A 16,960-nucleotide genomic window follows, 5' to 3' on the forward strand; every position below is an offset into this window, starting at 1 on the left:
TCACAGTGTTTTGCGAGAATGCTCCAACCATATGGGATCAACATAGGCTTAAAGGAGCACTCAAATCGTGTGACCTCAAGGCCTACACTCCGAAGAGTCCGTCAGGGCCTCTCCCTCCTGATTCAGGTCCAACCCAGAAAACATTTTAGCACACAGACTCTATCTATAAACTGTATAAAACACACGACTCCTCAATTGTTCTCAAAATAATTTTAACTCGTCGCCCTTTAAGGGTCTTATCATTAACTCGTTGCCCAAAAAGGGACTTAGCATCAACTTGTCGCTCAAAAAGGGACTTAGCATCAACTCGTTGCCCTAAAAGGGACTTAGCATTAACTCGTCACCCTAAAAGGGACTTATGGTCGTGTGATTGTACAATTCATAGTTCACAACTCAATGCACACAACACCTCAATGCACATATATATCTCAATCATATACATACTCAATTTATCACATACACTTAATCCCAATCACCATGGTATAATCTCAATTTAACATGTTATCACACCTCATGAATCATATACACTTTACTTATGAACTATGCAATACACACATTTACTCAATTGTTTTCAAAATTATTTTAACTCGTCGGGTTCCCACAGTGGATCCCATCACAATACTCGTCACCCTTAAAAGGTCTTACAATTGTGTGATTGCACAGTTCATAGTTCACAACTCAATACATACATCTCATCTCAATACACATGTATTTCATCATCCGCCACATGTTCAATTTATCACATACGCACAGTTGGAATCATCATTTCATAACCTAAACATAACAATTTATACAAAAGATTTTATCACAACATGGGGTGTAAAACCTCTGAAATAGTTTCCCACAATTGTATCAAAATCAATTAATCAAAATCATGGGTTAAACACAAAGACATCAAGAACACTCAAGTTTATCAATCAATTCTCATCAGGACATCAATTGGTACCTAGAACACAATAATATTGTATTTATAATCATAAAGGGAAAGTTATAATTCAATAAACATCCCAAAATAAATCCAAATTTAGTTCTCTAAGGATCCCTACACATGTTCATTCTAACCCCCAATTGCAATAAACTCATCTCTTACCTCTGAGCGGACTCACGTGTCTTCAGCCAGCAATAGTAACATCTCTAGCGGTTTCCTGAGATTCCTTCAGTTATTCCTCCGACTGCTCCGATAGAATTCCCAAACGTCAGAGAGATGGAGAAGAGATTGAAACCTCCACTTGTACTGTCTTCATGCGATTCCTTTTTATCCTTCCACAAATATTATCTCCAAAATCCCAACGGTGGAAGTGTGCGCAATTGAATTTATAACAACATATCCAAATTTCATGAAAATCCAACGGTTAACGAAACCAGGATCGTAGTTTTACCGAGAAAGTTTTGGGTTTCTGCGGGAAATTAAAATTCTACCATGCGACGGGTTTTCCTCTAAGCTCAGATATGATTTTGAAATTCCCAACGGTAAGAATGTTCGAAATTTGGTTGCGAACGTGGTACTCAAATTTCACGATGATCCAACGGTGAACGAGTCTGAGATCGTCGTTTTTCTGAGACAGGTTTGGTGGGATGCGAAACAAAAAAGGGTTTTGAGAGGAGATTGAGAAAAACGAAAATGAGGCAAAAAAGAGACACCTGACTTAACATAACTATTTATACCTAACATATTCAGCCTATTATTTGCTTTATATTTATCTATTTATTTATTTTATAAAAATAAACTCTATTTTATTTTCTATCAAACAAATAAATGAAATACCCTTTTTATTTTCTCTCAAATCATTATTTTAATTAATAATTATATCTCCTTATTTATTTATATATAAAATCTCATCATTTTTCTAAAACTCTATTTATTTATAAATAACAATCCTTTTTAATCTAGATTACAAAAATTGGGATGTTACAACAATTGATGAGTTGATTGTCATGTGTTATGTGCGTGTAAGAACATAAAATTAGATATGAGGGTTTTTCGGATAGAAAAAATAAGATAAGAGGATTTTTAAATCGAATAAAAGGATAAAACATAATTTCAAATAAAATAGTAATGATTAAATTGAGAGAAAAAAGACCAGTAGCTTATAAGCTAGCTGATTTTTCATAAGCTAATTTAAGTAGCTTGTGAAGATAAGCTACTTGATCAAGTAGCTTGTAAAAATAAGCTTGTATACCAAACAAGCTTGTAATCTAGTCAAGAGCCTTACTAAACATAGCCTAAAAGAAGCATCAATTTAAGTCAAACAAGTACAAGTGAACCTAGAAGATTTTTTTAATTGCTTTTAAAAGTTACAAAATCCAACCATGAAAGAAACATTTTAAATAAAGTAAAGTAAATAAATGGAGATAAAAAATATCCAACTAAAAAATAAGTATGAAATAAATAAAACACATGACTAACCAAATATTTTATATCATGTAAACTATATGATTGCATGGTGTCAATTAAATATAATAATTGAGATACACACGAAAAGATACATCAAATGGGAGGTTGGTATTTGAAGGGATCTTAGCACCGAGACAAATAAGATAATGCATGTGCAGAGCATGAGATGAGGAGAAATGAGTAGAAAAGGGGGGAAAATGTGGAAAGTTGGGGAGGATCTGAGAGTAAAAAAAATAATGATTATGGCAATCAAATAAATAGTTTTACTTTTATGTATTGTTAGTATAAGAAAAAATTGCACTAGCATATAATTAAAAATCATTCTAGGTATGATTTTTAAAATACTTATAATAAAAGTCAACAAGTAACTATACATGATAACCTATTATTGGATAACAATGTAAAAAATTCTTACGGTAATACATTCTATTTAAGTTCTTAAATAAATTGATAAGAAAAAATGAGTTCAATCAATTCTAAATCAATATAAATACTTATTAAGTAGTTCAATAAACTTAAATCACGAACTAGATTAGTTGATTTGAATTAAAAATTAAACACTAATTAAACAAACTAAACTTGAATTAAATATAATTTAATTTATTTGATTATGTGTTCATCTGTGTGTTTATATATAGTTATTATAAACAGATAAAAAAGTATAATTATTATAAGAAATAAGAACATTTAATTAAACCATTAAATTAAAGTCAAAATACAAATTGTGGACATAATTACAAATTTTACGAGATCTTTAATCAAAAAAATAATCACGTGAGATTTATGATTAAATATGGCATTTGAAATTTTATTTTAATATAATAGTTATAATTAAAAAATTTCACTTCTCATATACAAGAATTTTCACATAACACATTTCATATATAAGCACTATGACAATATTTATGTAAATTATTTTAAATAAATCATTTTTTATTGACAACCTAAAGCCCAATAACAAAAAGCTAGGGATTAATAAATTTGGGTGTAAATAACTCATAGCATCTCATAAGCATAACAAAAAAACCTCACATGTGGAGGAGAAAAGGATGTGAACATACACATTAGATTCGCCATGGAGTTTCATGAAAACATTGTTGTCTATTCATGACTTTTCCAATTTGAGTTCACAAATTGAAGCCCAAAAGACGAATTGGAATTGAAAAAAAATATTATATAAAAATTTAACATGAATTCAAATCGAACTAATTTTCATTAAGTCACCAGTTGAGTCAAGTTAGATTCAACTAAATTTGACTCATTTCTAGACTTACAACTTGACAAAATGTAAGTTTGTTATAATGGATTAAAATATAATTGTGCAATAATTAATGAATGTCTAATCTAAATATTTTGTGACTAGTCTATAAAATGATAATCATAACATTTCAATTAAATAGTCATCAAGGAACACAAAAGGAAAGGCATTTCAATGTGGGGAGGGTTAAGGTTTGAAAGGATTAATATTCAATTCAAGTTAGATCATGCACGAAAATCTTGAAAGGGGGCAAAGTGAGAAATAAATTAAACGTAAAAATCAAGAATACATACAAAGGCGTGTTTTTATGAGGGGAATGATGTTCAAAGGAAACTTGATGTTATAAACAAGTCAAATCATGCATGCAAATCATGTAAGGAGGAACAATAAGAAGAAATGAAGAAAAAAAAAGTTCAAAGAGGGTAAATGCTAATAAAATAAATTGAGCAGTCATAAGTTTTGTATGATATTATATTCATTTAAAGAGAATCTTTAGTGAAAAATTGTTTGGATGATGTTGAAGACATACCCATGTAGATAGACATCATGAACCTGAATAAAAACTTGAATAAGAAAGCATCATTAGTACCCCATAAACAAACATAACACTAATTTTAAAGTCATAAGAGAAAGGAAAAAGATAAGAAATTAACCAAGTCTTTGAGTAAAGAAAGTAGGGAGAAGAAACCTCTTCTTTTGAGAGCTCGGAAATTTTCAAGATTCACAAATCTCTATTTTTGCTTAGAATGCAAGAATTTTACCACATTCATCCAACAGTCTTGAGAATAACAAAAGTCATTTTTGTATCATTAAAATTACTGGAAGTTAGTATCATTGTCAGTGACGGGTCCACTAATAGCTTGTAATGTAAATTTGACAACCGTTTTTGCACTCAACAATGTCAAAAAAGTTGTTTCAAATAAGCCTCAATTTTGACATCTTTCTTGGTTTCTTTTTCGATATGGCGAAGTTTATATATTAAAATTAAATAAATTATAATAAAAAAGTATTGAGCATATGGTGTTTTGTTTACTTTTTTTGAAAGTAAAGAATTCTCATATCACATGGTTTAGACAAGCATAAGAGTGATATATAATTTATTAATAACTTATTGTTTCATTCATTCTTAAGCATTTTAAGTAAACTATTTCATTCCATATAAACTAAAACTAAAGCAAAACATATAAATTTCATCTCTAATTGACAAAAATAAATACACTTTCAACATCGGTTATTTAGAACATTCTACATCGGTTCTGAAACCGATGTTGAAAGTGACGATGTTGAATGCATGAATGTTAACATCGGTTTTGGAGAACCGATGTTAACATGCATATGACAACATCAGTTCTCTAAATACCCGATGTTAAACACAATGAACAACAACAAAAAAAGTGTACGCATGATGAACGTTGACATCGGTTTTCCAGTAAAACAGATGCTAATATGTTAGTTTAACATCGGTTTTCTAAAAAACCCGATGTTAATATATGCCCTTAACATCGGTTTTGCTAGAAAACCGATGCCAACGTTGATGATGCATACACTTATTTGGTGTAGTTCTTTGCGTATAACATTGGTTATGTGTACATAACCGATGTTAATATTCAAATATTCACATCGGTTATTTATAATTAACTGATGTTAATGTACAATAGTTGACATTGGTTATCTACAGATAATCGATGTTAAAATACAAACGCTGACATCAGTTATACACAAATAACCGATGTTAATATACAAACGTTAACATCGGTTTTCTATTATAACCGATGTTGGTTATGATATTAACATCGGTTTTTGTTAATAACCGATATTGTTTTCAAGTAATTTTTTTTGTATATACTTTCTGTTTTTACAGTAAACCCAAAATTGTACCTGTCAAATGCAATTTCAGGAGGCCTAATTCACAGCAGATAAACATTTTATTCTACTTTCAAGCAGTTTTAATGATAATAAACATCAAATAATTGATTTATTATAAAGAACAATCATCAAATGAATTCAATGTTCAGGTTACATAGAAAATGTAAAAAATGTAAAAAATGTTAAAAAAATGTCCCTAAATCCTAGGCCTGATCTCTAACTCGGAGATAAAACTGTGCCCACTGGATCCGCAATGCTTTTAATCTCTCTGGCTCCAATGGTCTAGGATCGTTAAAATACTGCATGATGATATAAATCATAATAAGTTAATAATGTAATACAAATTATAAATAAATCGATTTTCTTTGAAATAAACTTACCACTTCCTAATTATTTCTAAAAGTTCCTAAAATGATGGTGGACATCCAATGCATCACATAGTAGCCGCACTCAGTAGTTCCTTTTTGTCTATTACACTAAATACATAATGAAATTTGGATATTAATTAAACAACTAGTGTACATACACATAAAGAAATATATATAAGTGGAAGTTTTATGTAAATGACGTACCTTGACGACAATCCACCTAGCAGGAGCCTTTGATTTAGGTTGTGGAGCATCATCAAGACCCTTGATAGCACTGTTCCATATGAGTAACAATTAAAAACTGGTGTTGTATGTTGAGGTATTACAATGCAAATGTATTGAAAAGAAGACTAACCTATTAATAATCCCCTTAAGGTAGTTGTCTGGCCTGTTATGCAATGAACAAAACCAGACAACTAAGTATTCCTTGGGCAGGATGACCACCATCTGCTAGTGTCCGCTGCAGTGGAACCTAAAATGGGTTAGTACATTAGTAAACATTAATTAAATTTTGTTATTTTGTGACTTACCCATTTAGGTAGGCTCCAAGATATACATCGCGTTGTGAACTCTGCATCCAACTCTTTATGTAACTTTCAGATTCAAACTACGATTGTCCAGACCTCTGAATGGACTGTGGCTCGAGGAATCCATAGATATTAGAATTCCCCGCTCGCATACATGTTTCAGTGAGATGCCTGTTTATGTTAAGTCAAAGTTAAATATTTATGAATTGAAAGCCATAACTTAGGTAAATAAAAGCCTTTTATAAAAAGACTTACAAAATCCACAACTGTAACACTGATATGCTGAGACATTGACCACCGTGTGCGATTTCGGAGAGGTCTTCGTGCTTTATGTACAGGGGGAAATTTGGATTAACAACCCCGAACACGGTGGCATCCCATCTAACCTGATAAGGCCTCAAGAAAAGCTCTAGGATGGTCAATGTCATCAGATAAAGCAGATCATCGACCTCCGGATCGGGCTTCGGAGGTGGTTTTGGCGGAGACACAACTACCTGTTCATGAAACAAAGTTAAATAGCCAAATTTGAGGCACGCTTAATGAATTAATTTAAAAAGAAGAAACATATAGTAAGGACAATAAGTACCTGCTGTGATAAAGACTTGACCAGATGTGTCGGCCAAGCAAGGAAGGTGTGAAGTGCTTGCCTCACTAAGGAAACCTCATCAGTGGGTACAGGAACTGGAGCATCTGCATCTTTAACCTCGTCCACACTCACCTTTACTTGGCTAGGCAACAAAGGAGTGTTATGAACAAGAGTGGATCCCTCATAAACTCTCCCCATGGCAACCAGGCGGGCAGGATCTGCTTCTATGTACAAGCCGCACCTGTCAGAGTCACCCGTCTCAGGATCGTTTCCTGAGGGATCAACACAACTCCCCTTTGTGCTCACTCGAGGACCGGAGGAACCAGGACCAACCAGAGGCTCAAGAGGCACTGCAAGTCCCTGAGATTGCATCTGCGACTGAAGCTGGCTGAAGGATGCCATGACCTGCCTCGTCACTTTCTCTGTGATGGACTCCTCTAGCTGGTCCCTGATCTGCTGGGTCAACTGCTGTAATTCGTCAAGAGGCAGGGAGGAAGCGTTGCGGGACGTCCGTGGAGCCGATCCAAAGTATTGCTTGATGGTGACACCGGCTCCAGCAGCACGGACACGTCCAGGGTGCTCTGGACATCCAATAGCAGCGGCCAGAACATCTTGACGTCCATGGGGGATGAATGATCCCTGTGTGGCCTGCTCCTCAAACGAATCCTGCACAGAAAACACACAGTGGTAAATGGCATTCTCAAAATATTCAAACATAATTGTAATGGTTAGTTGAAAATGACTTACAATCTTCTCATCGATTTCCTTTGCGGCCTCAGTTGTCATCTCCCTTGTCTTCTTCGTGCAGGTCATCTTCCACTTCACGTGGCGTCTGACCAGGGATGGAGGGTCGATGACGCCATCAACGCTTCCTGACTGTGCAGCTTCCTACAGCTTCTTCTTGGTCTTCTCAGCCAGGAGCTTCTGCTCCAAATAATCATAACCCCCACGAGACAAAATGTGGGGGGCGGTATTCTGCTTCTGGATGGCCTGTGCCTTGATGCGCACATCCTGGTAAAATTAAACAATAATGTTTGAAATGGGTAGAATGAAGTATAACAACATCATGTTTAATATGAAAAACAACTTAAATGGCAAGGAACATACCTCCCAAGAAGGGTCTCTGCGAGTCTGGCAAAACTGGGCCCACTTTTCCTTGCTGATGCCGTATTTGTCACAGACAGTGTCCTCGACACCGTCCTGATCGGCTGCAAGGGCCCATTTCCTCGTGAGGTCTGATTTAAACTGCCTCCATCTCTCCCCCACGGTCTGTAGTAACTTCCTTTTCGTCCTATTGTCAGAAGCCTTTGGAATATCAAATTCCGCTTGACAACATGAAACAAAGTTTATTTGTTACAATAATGAAATTTTTTTGCTATTAATTACACAAAATCAAATAAGAAAATAGAAATACCTGAATATCCTCCCAAATCAGGTCCTTCTGAGCAGTAGGGACCTCCTTCCAGTTCTCGTAGGTGATGTTCACCTTATCACGTGCCAAAATCCCCAAATATGTTCTTAATTTCTTCCTGTGGGGACCATCGGCCTTCCCGGTAGCAGGATCAACATGCACGACTGGTCTCTTAACACCAGGTGGTCTAGTGGACAACGATCGTAGACGTGAGGCTTTGCGTGTCTGCTTCACGGTAGACGTCGAAGCCGATGCGTCCGAAGTAGGAGGAGGACGAGGAGGAGAAGGAGAAGAAGGAGGAGGAGGAGAAGGAGGAGGAGGAGTGGAGGCAGGTGGAGAACCCATGATCTTTTATACAATAACATACAAAATAGGATTAATGAATAGAGGGTCAGTCATAAGTTTTTTTTGGAAGGCAAAAGTATAATATTATTAAACAAAACCCCACCACATAAGGAGACAAGACAAATTAACCAAAGGACTCTGAAAGATTGGTAGTTGTTCTTTTTAATTGTGATTTCATCCATGTTTTCTTTGATATTGATTTTCTTAGGACTTCATCCATGTTTTCTTTGATATTGATTTTCTTTTTTTGCAGAAAAGAAAGAGGGGAACAAGCAACAATTTGAAGGTTGTACATTCAGGAACTAAAGAATTCAAAATAGCTAGTAATAAGAGGGATTTGTTTTTGGGATTTTCTGAGCACCAAGAGCGGCTACGCAAGAAGCTTGCAGTTGAGGAGGGAAGGATATTTGCAGCTAATGAACAACTTTCTTAATTATTTGTCCTTCAGATTTTACTATTTTTTTTTCTTATATGTAAATATAAATAATATAAGGCTATGGCTTATGGACATGGTCATTTTTACCCCTAACAATCTTAGAAGTAAATATAGATCATGTTTTTACGCGATACCCTTATACCATTTATATTTACATATTAGCAAAAAGAAACAGTAAAATCTTAAGGACAAATAGTTAAGAAACTTGTTCATTAGCTGCAAATATCCTTCCCTCCTCAACTGCAAGCTTCTTGCATAGCCGCTCTTGGTGCTCAGAAAATCCCAAAAACAAATCCCTCTTATTACTAGCTATTTTGAATTCTTTAGTTCCTGAATGTACAACCTTCAAATTGTTGCTCGTTCCCCTCTTTGAGAATGAGGAGGATCTTCATAGGACTTTATCCAGCTGATGTTTGTCGCCAATTTCATCATCCACCACCCTTTTCTTCTCTGTCTTCTCACGTTTATTGTTGTTAAACCCATATTTATGCTTTCTTACCTTCATGTCTTGTTTTATCACAACTTTAGCTAAATCTCCCATCTTCAGCATAGTTGAATCTCCTGTCTTATTCTCCAATGACACACTTTGATGGCCTGTATCTCTTTTCTTTGTATGTTCTAGTGCTTCAGCTTCAGAATGCATAGAGCAATAAGAATTTTCCAGTCATCACCAAAGGCTTCTGCATCAACGTTGACACTCTCCACCCTCTTTGGTTTATGCTTCTATGTTTTCTTCTGTGCTTCCTCCTTATAATTCTCATATTTATTGGAGGTCTCACTAGAAGGATCAGCACCAATCCGTGCCTGTTCCTCCTCTATCAGCTCAATATCTTTCCTTTCACGTTTGCTTTTGTAAACTACACTGTAATTTACAAAACAAAAGTTGAAAGGAAAGATATTGACCTAGTAGACGAGGAAGAAGCACAGATTGGTGCTGATCGTTCTAGTGCAACCTCGAATAAAGCTAAGATTTATAACCAGGAGGCATGTAAGAAAACACAGAAGCATAAACCAAAGAGGGTGGAGAGTGTCAATGATGATGCAGAAGCCTTTGGTGATCACTGGAAAATTCTGATTGCTTTATGCATTCTGAAGCTGAAGCACTAGAACATACGAAGAAAAGAGATACTGGCCATCAAGGTGTGTCATTGGAGAATAAGACAGGAGATTCAACTATGCTGAAGATGGGAGATTCAGTTAAAGTTGTGATAAAACAAGACATGAAGGTAAGAAAGCATAAATATGGGTTTAACAACAATAAACGTGAGAAGACAGAGAAGAAAAAGGTGGTGGATGATGAAACTAGCGACAAACATCAGCTGGATGAAGTCCTAAGGAGACAAATTGAAACAAAAAACCGATGCCTCAATCAGAGAAAAATGTAGTTGTCACTTACTTGCTTTGGTGACCTCTGTCTTTGCAGAAAATTACATTAGACGATGTTAATCAATTCTCCTTCATCATGATCATTTCGATTAGCATGAACGTCATCAGCTTCTTCTTCTCCGACAACGTTATGAGTGATTTGAGCAGTCAAAGGACTAACATAGGTGTCCATGTATGAATCATCATCTTCTACATTAACACCAACTGTTTTGCCCTGCAGAACCACGCACCACCTTTCATTACAAGGGTCTTGCACGTAAAATACTTGTCTAGCTTGTTCTGCCAAGATGAAAGGGTCATTGTGGTAACCAAGTTTCTTTAGATCTACCAGCGTAAATCCTATATCATCGGTGCGCACACCGGTGTTGCTGTCAACCCATTTACATTTGAAAACACATACTGTAAATTTCACATAATTAAGCTCCCAAATTTCATCAATGAACCCAAAGTAAGGGATGGAAGCTGCACAGGGATTGGCGTCATTGACACTTGCAAAGTGTTGAGATTCAGCCCTTAGGGTGACCCCGCTGTTCTGCATTGTACTTTTGTCATCTTGTGCTTTTGTGTAAAATGAATACCTATTTATGTCGTATCCTTGCCAAGTTATAACATTTCTTTTAGGCCCATCTGCTAGCTTTCTTAATGTTTCTGAAGCATTCTCATCTGCAAAGATTGTATCTTTAAACCAATCACAGAAAGTCTTGTTATGCTTTTTCAACACCCAATTCTTTGACATTTTCGGATTATTCTGTTTGACTAAAGCTTCATGCTTAACTATGTATGGCAAAACTTCATTATTGTTGTTCAAGACATACAAGTGAGCTTGTAACAAATCTTCTACACTTGGAGTGATCACCTGCAGTCCTCTTGAACCCTTACCACCCACTCTGTCATCATGCCGACACTCAGGAAGCCCAATAGGTTTAGCCTTCTCTAAGTATTCTGAAAAAAATTCAATGGCTTCTTCTGCAATGTACCTCTCAACAATAGATGCTTCTGGACGATATAGATTCTTTGTATACCCTTTTAAGATCTTCATGTATCGCTCAACCGGGTACATCCACCGTAGATAAACAGGACCACAACATTTGATGTCTCTGACCAGATGCACAATCAAGTGAATCATGATGTCAAAGAAAGCAGGGGGAAAATACATCTCCAACTGGCACAGTATAATTGCGGCCCCATTTTCCAACTCATCAAACATGAATGGATCAATGACTTTGCTACATATAGCATGGAAGAAAAAGCACAGGCGAGTTATCGTTAACCTGACTTAGTTTGGCAAGATGTCTCGTATAGCCACGACTAACAATTGTTGCATGAGCATGTGAAAATCGTGAGACTTTAACCCTACACGCTTAAGCTCCTTCAACTGCACAAGGCTCTTAATATTTGAAGAGTATCCTTGTGGAACCTTCACCCGACGAAGACACTGACAAAAACTTATCTTCTCCTTCTTGGACAAAGTATGGCAGGCTGGGGGCAAGTAAATTTTCTTCCCATCAGACCTTGGATGCAACTGTGATCGTATACCCATATCAGCTAGATCTTGACGGGTATTCAAGCCATCCTTCGTCTTGCCTTGAATGTTAAGGAGCATCCCAATCACACTGTCACAAACATTTTTCTCCACATGCATAACATCAATACAATGTCTAACGTCAAGATCACACCAGTACGGAAGATCAAAGAAAATGGACCTCTTCTTCCATATGAAACTCTGACTTTTATCCTTCTTTTGGGTCTTCCCAAATACAGTATTCAGGTGTTGAACCCGCTGATACACCTGCTCACCAGTCAACGGTATCGGCGCAATATCATGCTCTTGACTTCCATTAAAAGCTTTTCTCAGTCGTCTGTAAGGATGATTGGGTGTTAGAAAGCGGCGATGCCTACTATAGACTGTTTTTCTCCCATGTTTAAGTTGTATGTAACTTGTATTTTCTTCACAGATGGGGCATGCATGATGACCCTTAACATTGTAACCGCTGAGATTCCCATATGCTGGAAAGTCATTAATGGTACAAAAAAGTATTGCACGCATTTCAAAGGTCTCCTTGCGAAACGCATCAAACACTACAACCCCCTCATCCCATAACTTTCTCAGATCTTCAACCAACGGACATAGATAAACATCAATGTCATTTCCTGGCTGTCTTGGGCCCAATATCATCATAGACAACATCATGTATTTTCGCTTCATGCACAACCAAGGAGGCAAATTGTAAATTACTAGCAGAACTGGCCATGAACTGTGTTGAGTGCTTAAGGTGCCATATGGATTCATTCCATCATTGGCTAGTCCAAGTCTAAGATTTTTTGGCTCATTCCCGAAATCCAGATACAAACCATCAATCTTCTTCCACTGGGAGCAATCAGCCAGATGACAGACCATTCCATCAGAAATCTTTCCATTTGCATGCCATGTTAGGTCTTTTGCGTCGTCCTTGGTAGCAAAAAGACGCTTAAACCTTGGAATGATTGGAAGATACCACAAAACCTTTGTTGGCGTGCCCCTCTGTGACTTTTCATCATAATTGCTTTCCTCGTCATCCTTCACTTTGTACCATGAAGTCCCACACACAGGGCATTTGGACATTTCTTGGAATTCATGCCTATAGAGTATGCAATCATTGGGGCAAGCATGAATCTTCTGATACTCCATACCCATGGGACACAGTATCTTCTTCGCCTTATAGTAACTTTTAGGCAGCGTGTTGTCCTCTGGAAGCAGATTGTGCACTACCACAAGCAGTGAGGTGAAACTTTTGTCACTCCACCCATACCTGGCCTTCACATTAACCAGACTTAACACCGCAGACAACAGGGTTAAGGAATTCTTGCACCCCGTATACAAAGGCTTCTTTGAATCACTCTGCAATCCTTCATACACAGGGGCGTGTGCTTCTTGAAAACACTCTTGTCCAAGGTCACGAATCATGTCCTCCAAGCGATCTCCCATTTCTACATCAAACGGTTCAAATTGGGACCCACTCTGCATGTCAGTCACTTCACCATGCCATATCCACATCGTGTAATTCTTCTTCATCCCATCACACAATAGATGGTCCCATATGTCGTCAAGTAGTTGTCGTCTTCCATTCAAATAGTTGATGCAAGGACAATAATATTTTCCTTCTTCATTCGGTCAACCTCTTTCTAAAGCAAATTGCAAAAACTGCTCGACGCCATCCTCATATTCTGGGCTCATGCGACTTTGATTGATCCAACTTCGATCCATCTAAGCAAATCCATGCATGCAAATCTCACTTTTTTATTTATAGGTGTGGCCCTATCTCATTTAGGAAGACTGTCTTTTATGTTAGCCTCAAAGGTCATGGTTAGCATTATTTTGAACAATTTGAGTAAATTTCGGCAGCATTTCGCATTGGTCTCCAAGTACACGACATGACATTGGTGAAACGAATCACGATAATCAAGTATGCATTCAGAGAACGCTTGAAATGCATTCAACCGAAATTTCATCAAAATAATAATAACCTGACCGAATGAGTCTAACATAAAAATACCAGTCTCCCCAAACTGTCCAAACGGACAATTCAAGACTAAATATAGTGACTAATGCAAACTATCCGCAAGAATCATTGCATCTAGTCTCAAACGGGAATCTACGATTCACTCAGCACGAACAACAATTATTTATATAGCAAATTACATTCAGCACGTATAACAACATTCATGACATACAAGAACATTCATGATGTACAAGAACATACAAGGACATCAACAGTTGTGTGTGTGCGTGTGTTTTGTGTTTGTCTCTTTATCTGTGTGTGTGTGTGTGTGTGTTTTGTGTTTGTCTCTTTATCTGTGTGTGTGTGTGTGTGTGTGTGTGTGTGTGTGTGTGTGTGTGTTTGTCTTTTTATGTGTGTGTGTGTGTGTGTGTGTGTGTGTCTGTCTATGTGTGTGAGTGTGTTTGTGTATGTGTGTGTTTGTGACTCAGTGTGTGTGGCTGTGGCTCAGTGTGTTTGTGTGTTTGTCTGTCTCTTTATGTGTGTCTGACTGTGTGTGTGTGTGTGTGTGTGTTTGTGTTTGTCTCTTTATCTGTGTATGTGTGTGTCTGTTTGTCTCTTTATGTGTGTGTGTGTGTGTGTGTCTGCCTATGTGTGTGAGTGTGTTTGTGTATGTGTGTGTCTGTGACTCAGTGTGTGTGTCTTTATGTGTGGGTCTATGTGTGTGTCTGTGGCTCAGTATGTTTGTGTGTTTGTCTGTCTCTTTATGTGTGTGTGTGACTCTGTGTTTGTGTGTGTGTTTGTGTTTGTGTTTATGTCTGTGTGTGTTTGTCTCTATGTGATCTTGGAATCAAAGATCTTAGGACATTTAACGCAGCCCTGTTGGGAAAATGGCGATGGGATCTTTTTCACAAGCACGAGGAGCCTTGGGCAAAATTGCTAGATTCCAAGTATGGTGGTTGGAGGGCTTTGGAGGAGGGCACAACAACTAATCAAGATTCCATTTGGTGGAAGGACCTCATTTCAATTCTGCACCAGCAGCAGAATTCTGCAATAAGAAAAGAAACTGGTTGGATAGTGGGGGGCGGAGACAAGTTCAGATTTTGGGAGGACCCGTGGTTAGATACTGCCATGCCTTTAAGGGAGAAATACCCAAGGTTATACAACATATCCTCTCAAAAACAGACAACCATTTCGTGCATGGGAACCAACAACAGCACTGGATGGGAATGGAATCTCACTTGGAGAAGGGATCTTTTTGAATCAGAGTTACTATTGGCAGATACTTTTATTGGGGATTTAGCTCAGCAGCAAGTTCAGCCTCATAGGGAAGATAAATGGATATGGAAGCATGACCACAGTGGACATTACTCATCAAAAAGCGGGTATGACCTTATATGGAGAGAGCTAAGGGGGTCAATCCAGAATTCTGATTTTGTGGACCTATGGAAATTAAAAATCCCAGCCAAATCAGCTATCTTTGCTTGGAGATTGATCAAAGACAGGTTACCAACAAAAATGAATCTTATAAGTCGCCAGGTGGTGGTAAATGACAGGTTATGTCCATTCTGTGGACTTAAAGATGAGGAGGTAGAGCACTTATTTTTTAACTGCACCTGTACCTTACCCCTGTGGTGGGATTCTATATCTTGGGCTAATTTAACAACAGCACTGCCAATTAATCCAAGAGACCATTTCCTACAGCACACACTTGGAGCAGTTGGAGTAAGGAACCATACAAGATGGAAATGCTGGTGGGTGGCTTTGACCTAGTCAATTTGGAACCACATAAATAAAATAGTCTTCCAAAACCACACGTTTAATGGGAGTAGATTAATGGATGATGCAGTTTTTGTACTCTGGTCGAGGTTTAAAACTATGGAGAAGGATTTTGCTGTACATCTCAATCAATGGTCCTCAAACCTAAAGGAAGCTTTACTAGCTAGGTGGGGAGGGGTGGTTTATAACCATGTAACAGCTATAGGGGTAATAGCTTGGGTCTGTGTATTCACAGGATCCAGCTAAATACTTACTATCAACAGTTGTATCTCTAGTACCTCTGGTACTATTTCACATTAATATATATCTATTTTTGCTGAGCAAAAAAAAAAGGCAGAAATTCTGCAGCATCTGCAGTATGTGGGTGAAAGACCAATTCTGCAGCCAATTTGGGATCTTTGGCTTGCCAAAATTTATATAAAAAAGAATATAATCCTCATACAAATACAATCATGCAAGCATATTTGAAAACTTAAAATACGAATAACTCAAGTTAAAACCAATTCATTTTTTACAACTGTGAACAAATTAACTAAGGTACAATAGGCAAATTTGTTTTCACTAATATTAATAGGTCATCACCACTGCAGTAGAATTTAAGTTAAACTTAGATAAGTACCTTATGAAGAGGCCAGCTACCTTGTCACAGCTAACAAGTCAGAACTGAACAAATTTCTGCATGTATAATTGAACAAATTTGTTATCAAACTTGTGTGTGTGTGTGTTTGTATGATGAGTGTGTGTGTGTGTGTGCGTGTGTCATCAGTGTGTGTCTGTGTGTTTCTATCATACGTGTGTGTGTGTGTGTGTGTGTGTGTGTGTGTTTCATGACCAATTTTTCTTATTGGCAATTCAGTGGCAGTGTATTGCTTAGGCTTCCGTCGAAATGAAAGGAAAATCAATGAGTCTGATAGAACAACTTCAGTCTTCACTCTTCACTAGTTGAACACAAATAAAAAACAAATTAAACTACTTCAAGGATAAATAAAAGGTTCAGAAGCAACAGACCTAGATTGTCTAACCTATTTTATAATGGACATCTATAGTTACAATGATGATGAAATGAACCATAGAAAAAAAGTATAAAATACAGAAGAATAAAAAAAGAATTAAGGGCAGAACTCAAA

General features: G+C 36.9%; 1 protein-coding gene across 1 annotated transcript; it reads left to right on the top strand.

Annotated features, from left to right (window-relative positions):
- Positions 1-15,254: 15,254 nt before the first annotated feature.
- Positions 15,255-15,827, top strand: LOC121173945 (uncharacterized). Its single transcript, XM_041011801.1, has one exon. It carries the CDS (start codon positions 15,255-15,257, stop codon positions 15,825-15,827), a length of 573 nt encoding a protein of 190 aa, XP_040867735.1.
- Positions 15,828-16,960: the final 1,133 nt, after the last annotated feature.

The sequence above is a fragment of the Glycine max genome, chromosome 18 (assembly GCF_000004515.6).
Source record: "Glycine max cultivar Williams 82 chromosome 18, Glycine_max_v4.0, whole genome shotgun sequence".
Lineage (NCBI taxonomy): Eukaryota > Viridiplantae > Streptophyta > Magnoliopsida > Fabales > Fabaceae > Glycine > Glycine max.

Bases quoted from the DNA above. Each gene is read 5' to 3' on its own strand.
- LOC121173945 (XM_041011801.1), top strand. From the start codon at position 15,255: ATGGGAACCAACAACAGCACTGGATGGGAATGGAATCTCACTTGGAGA.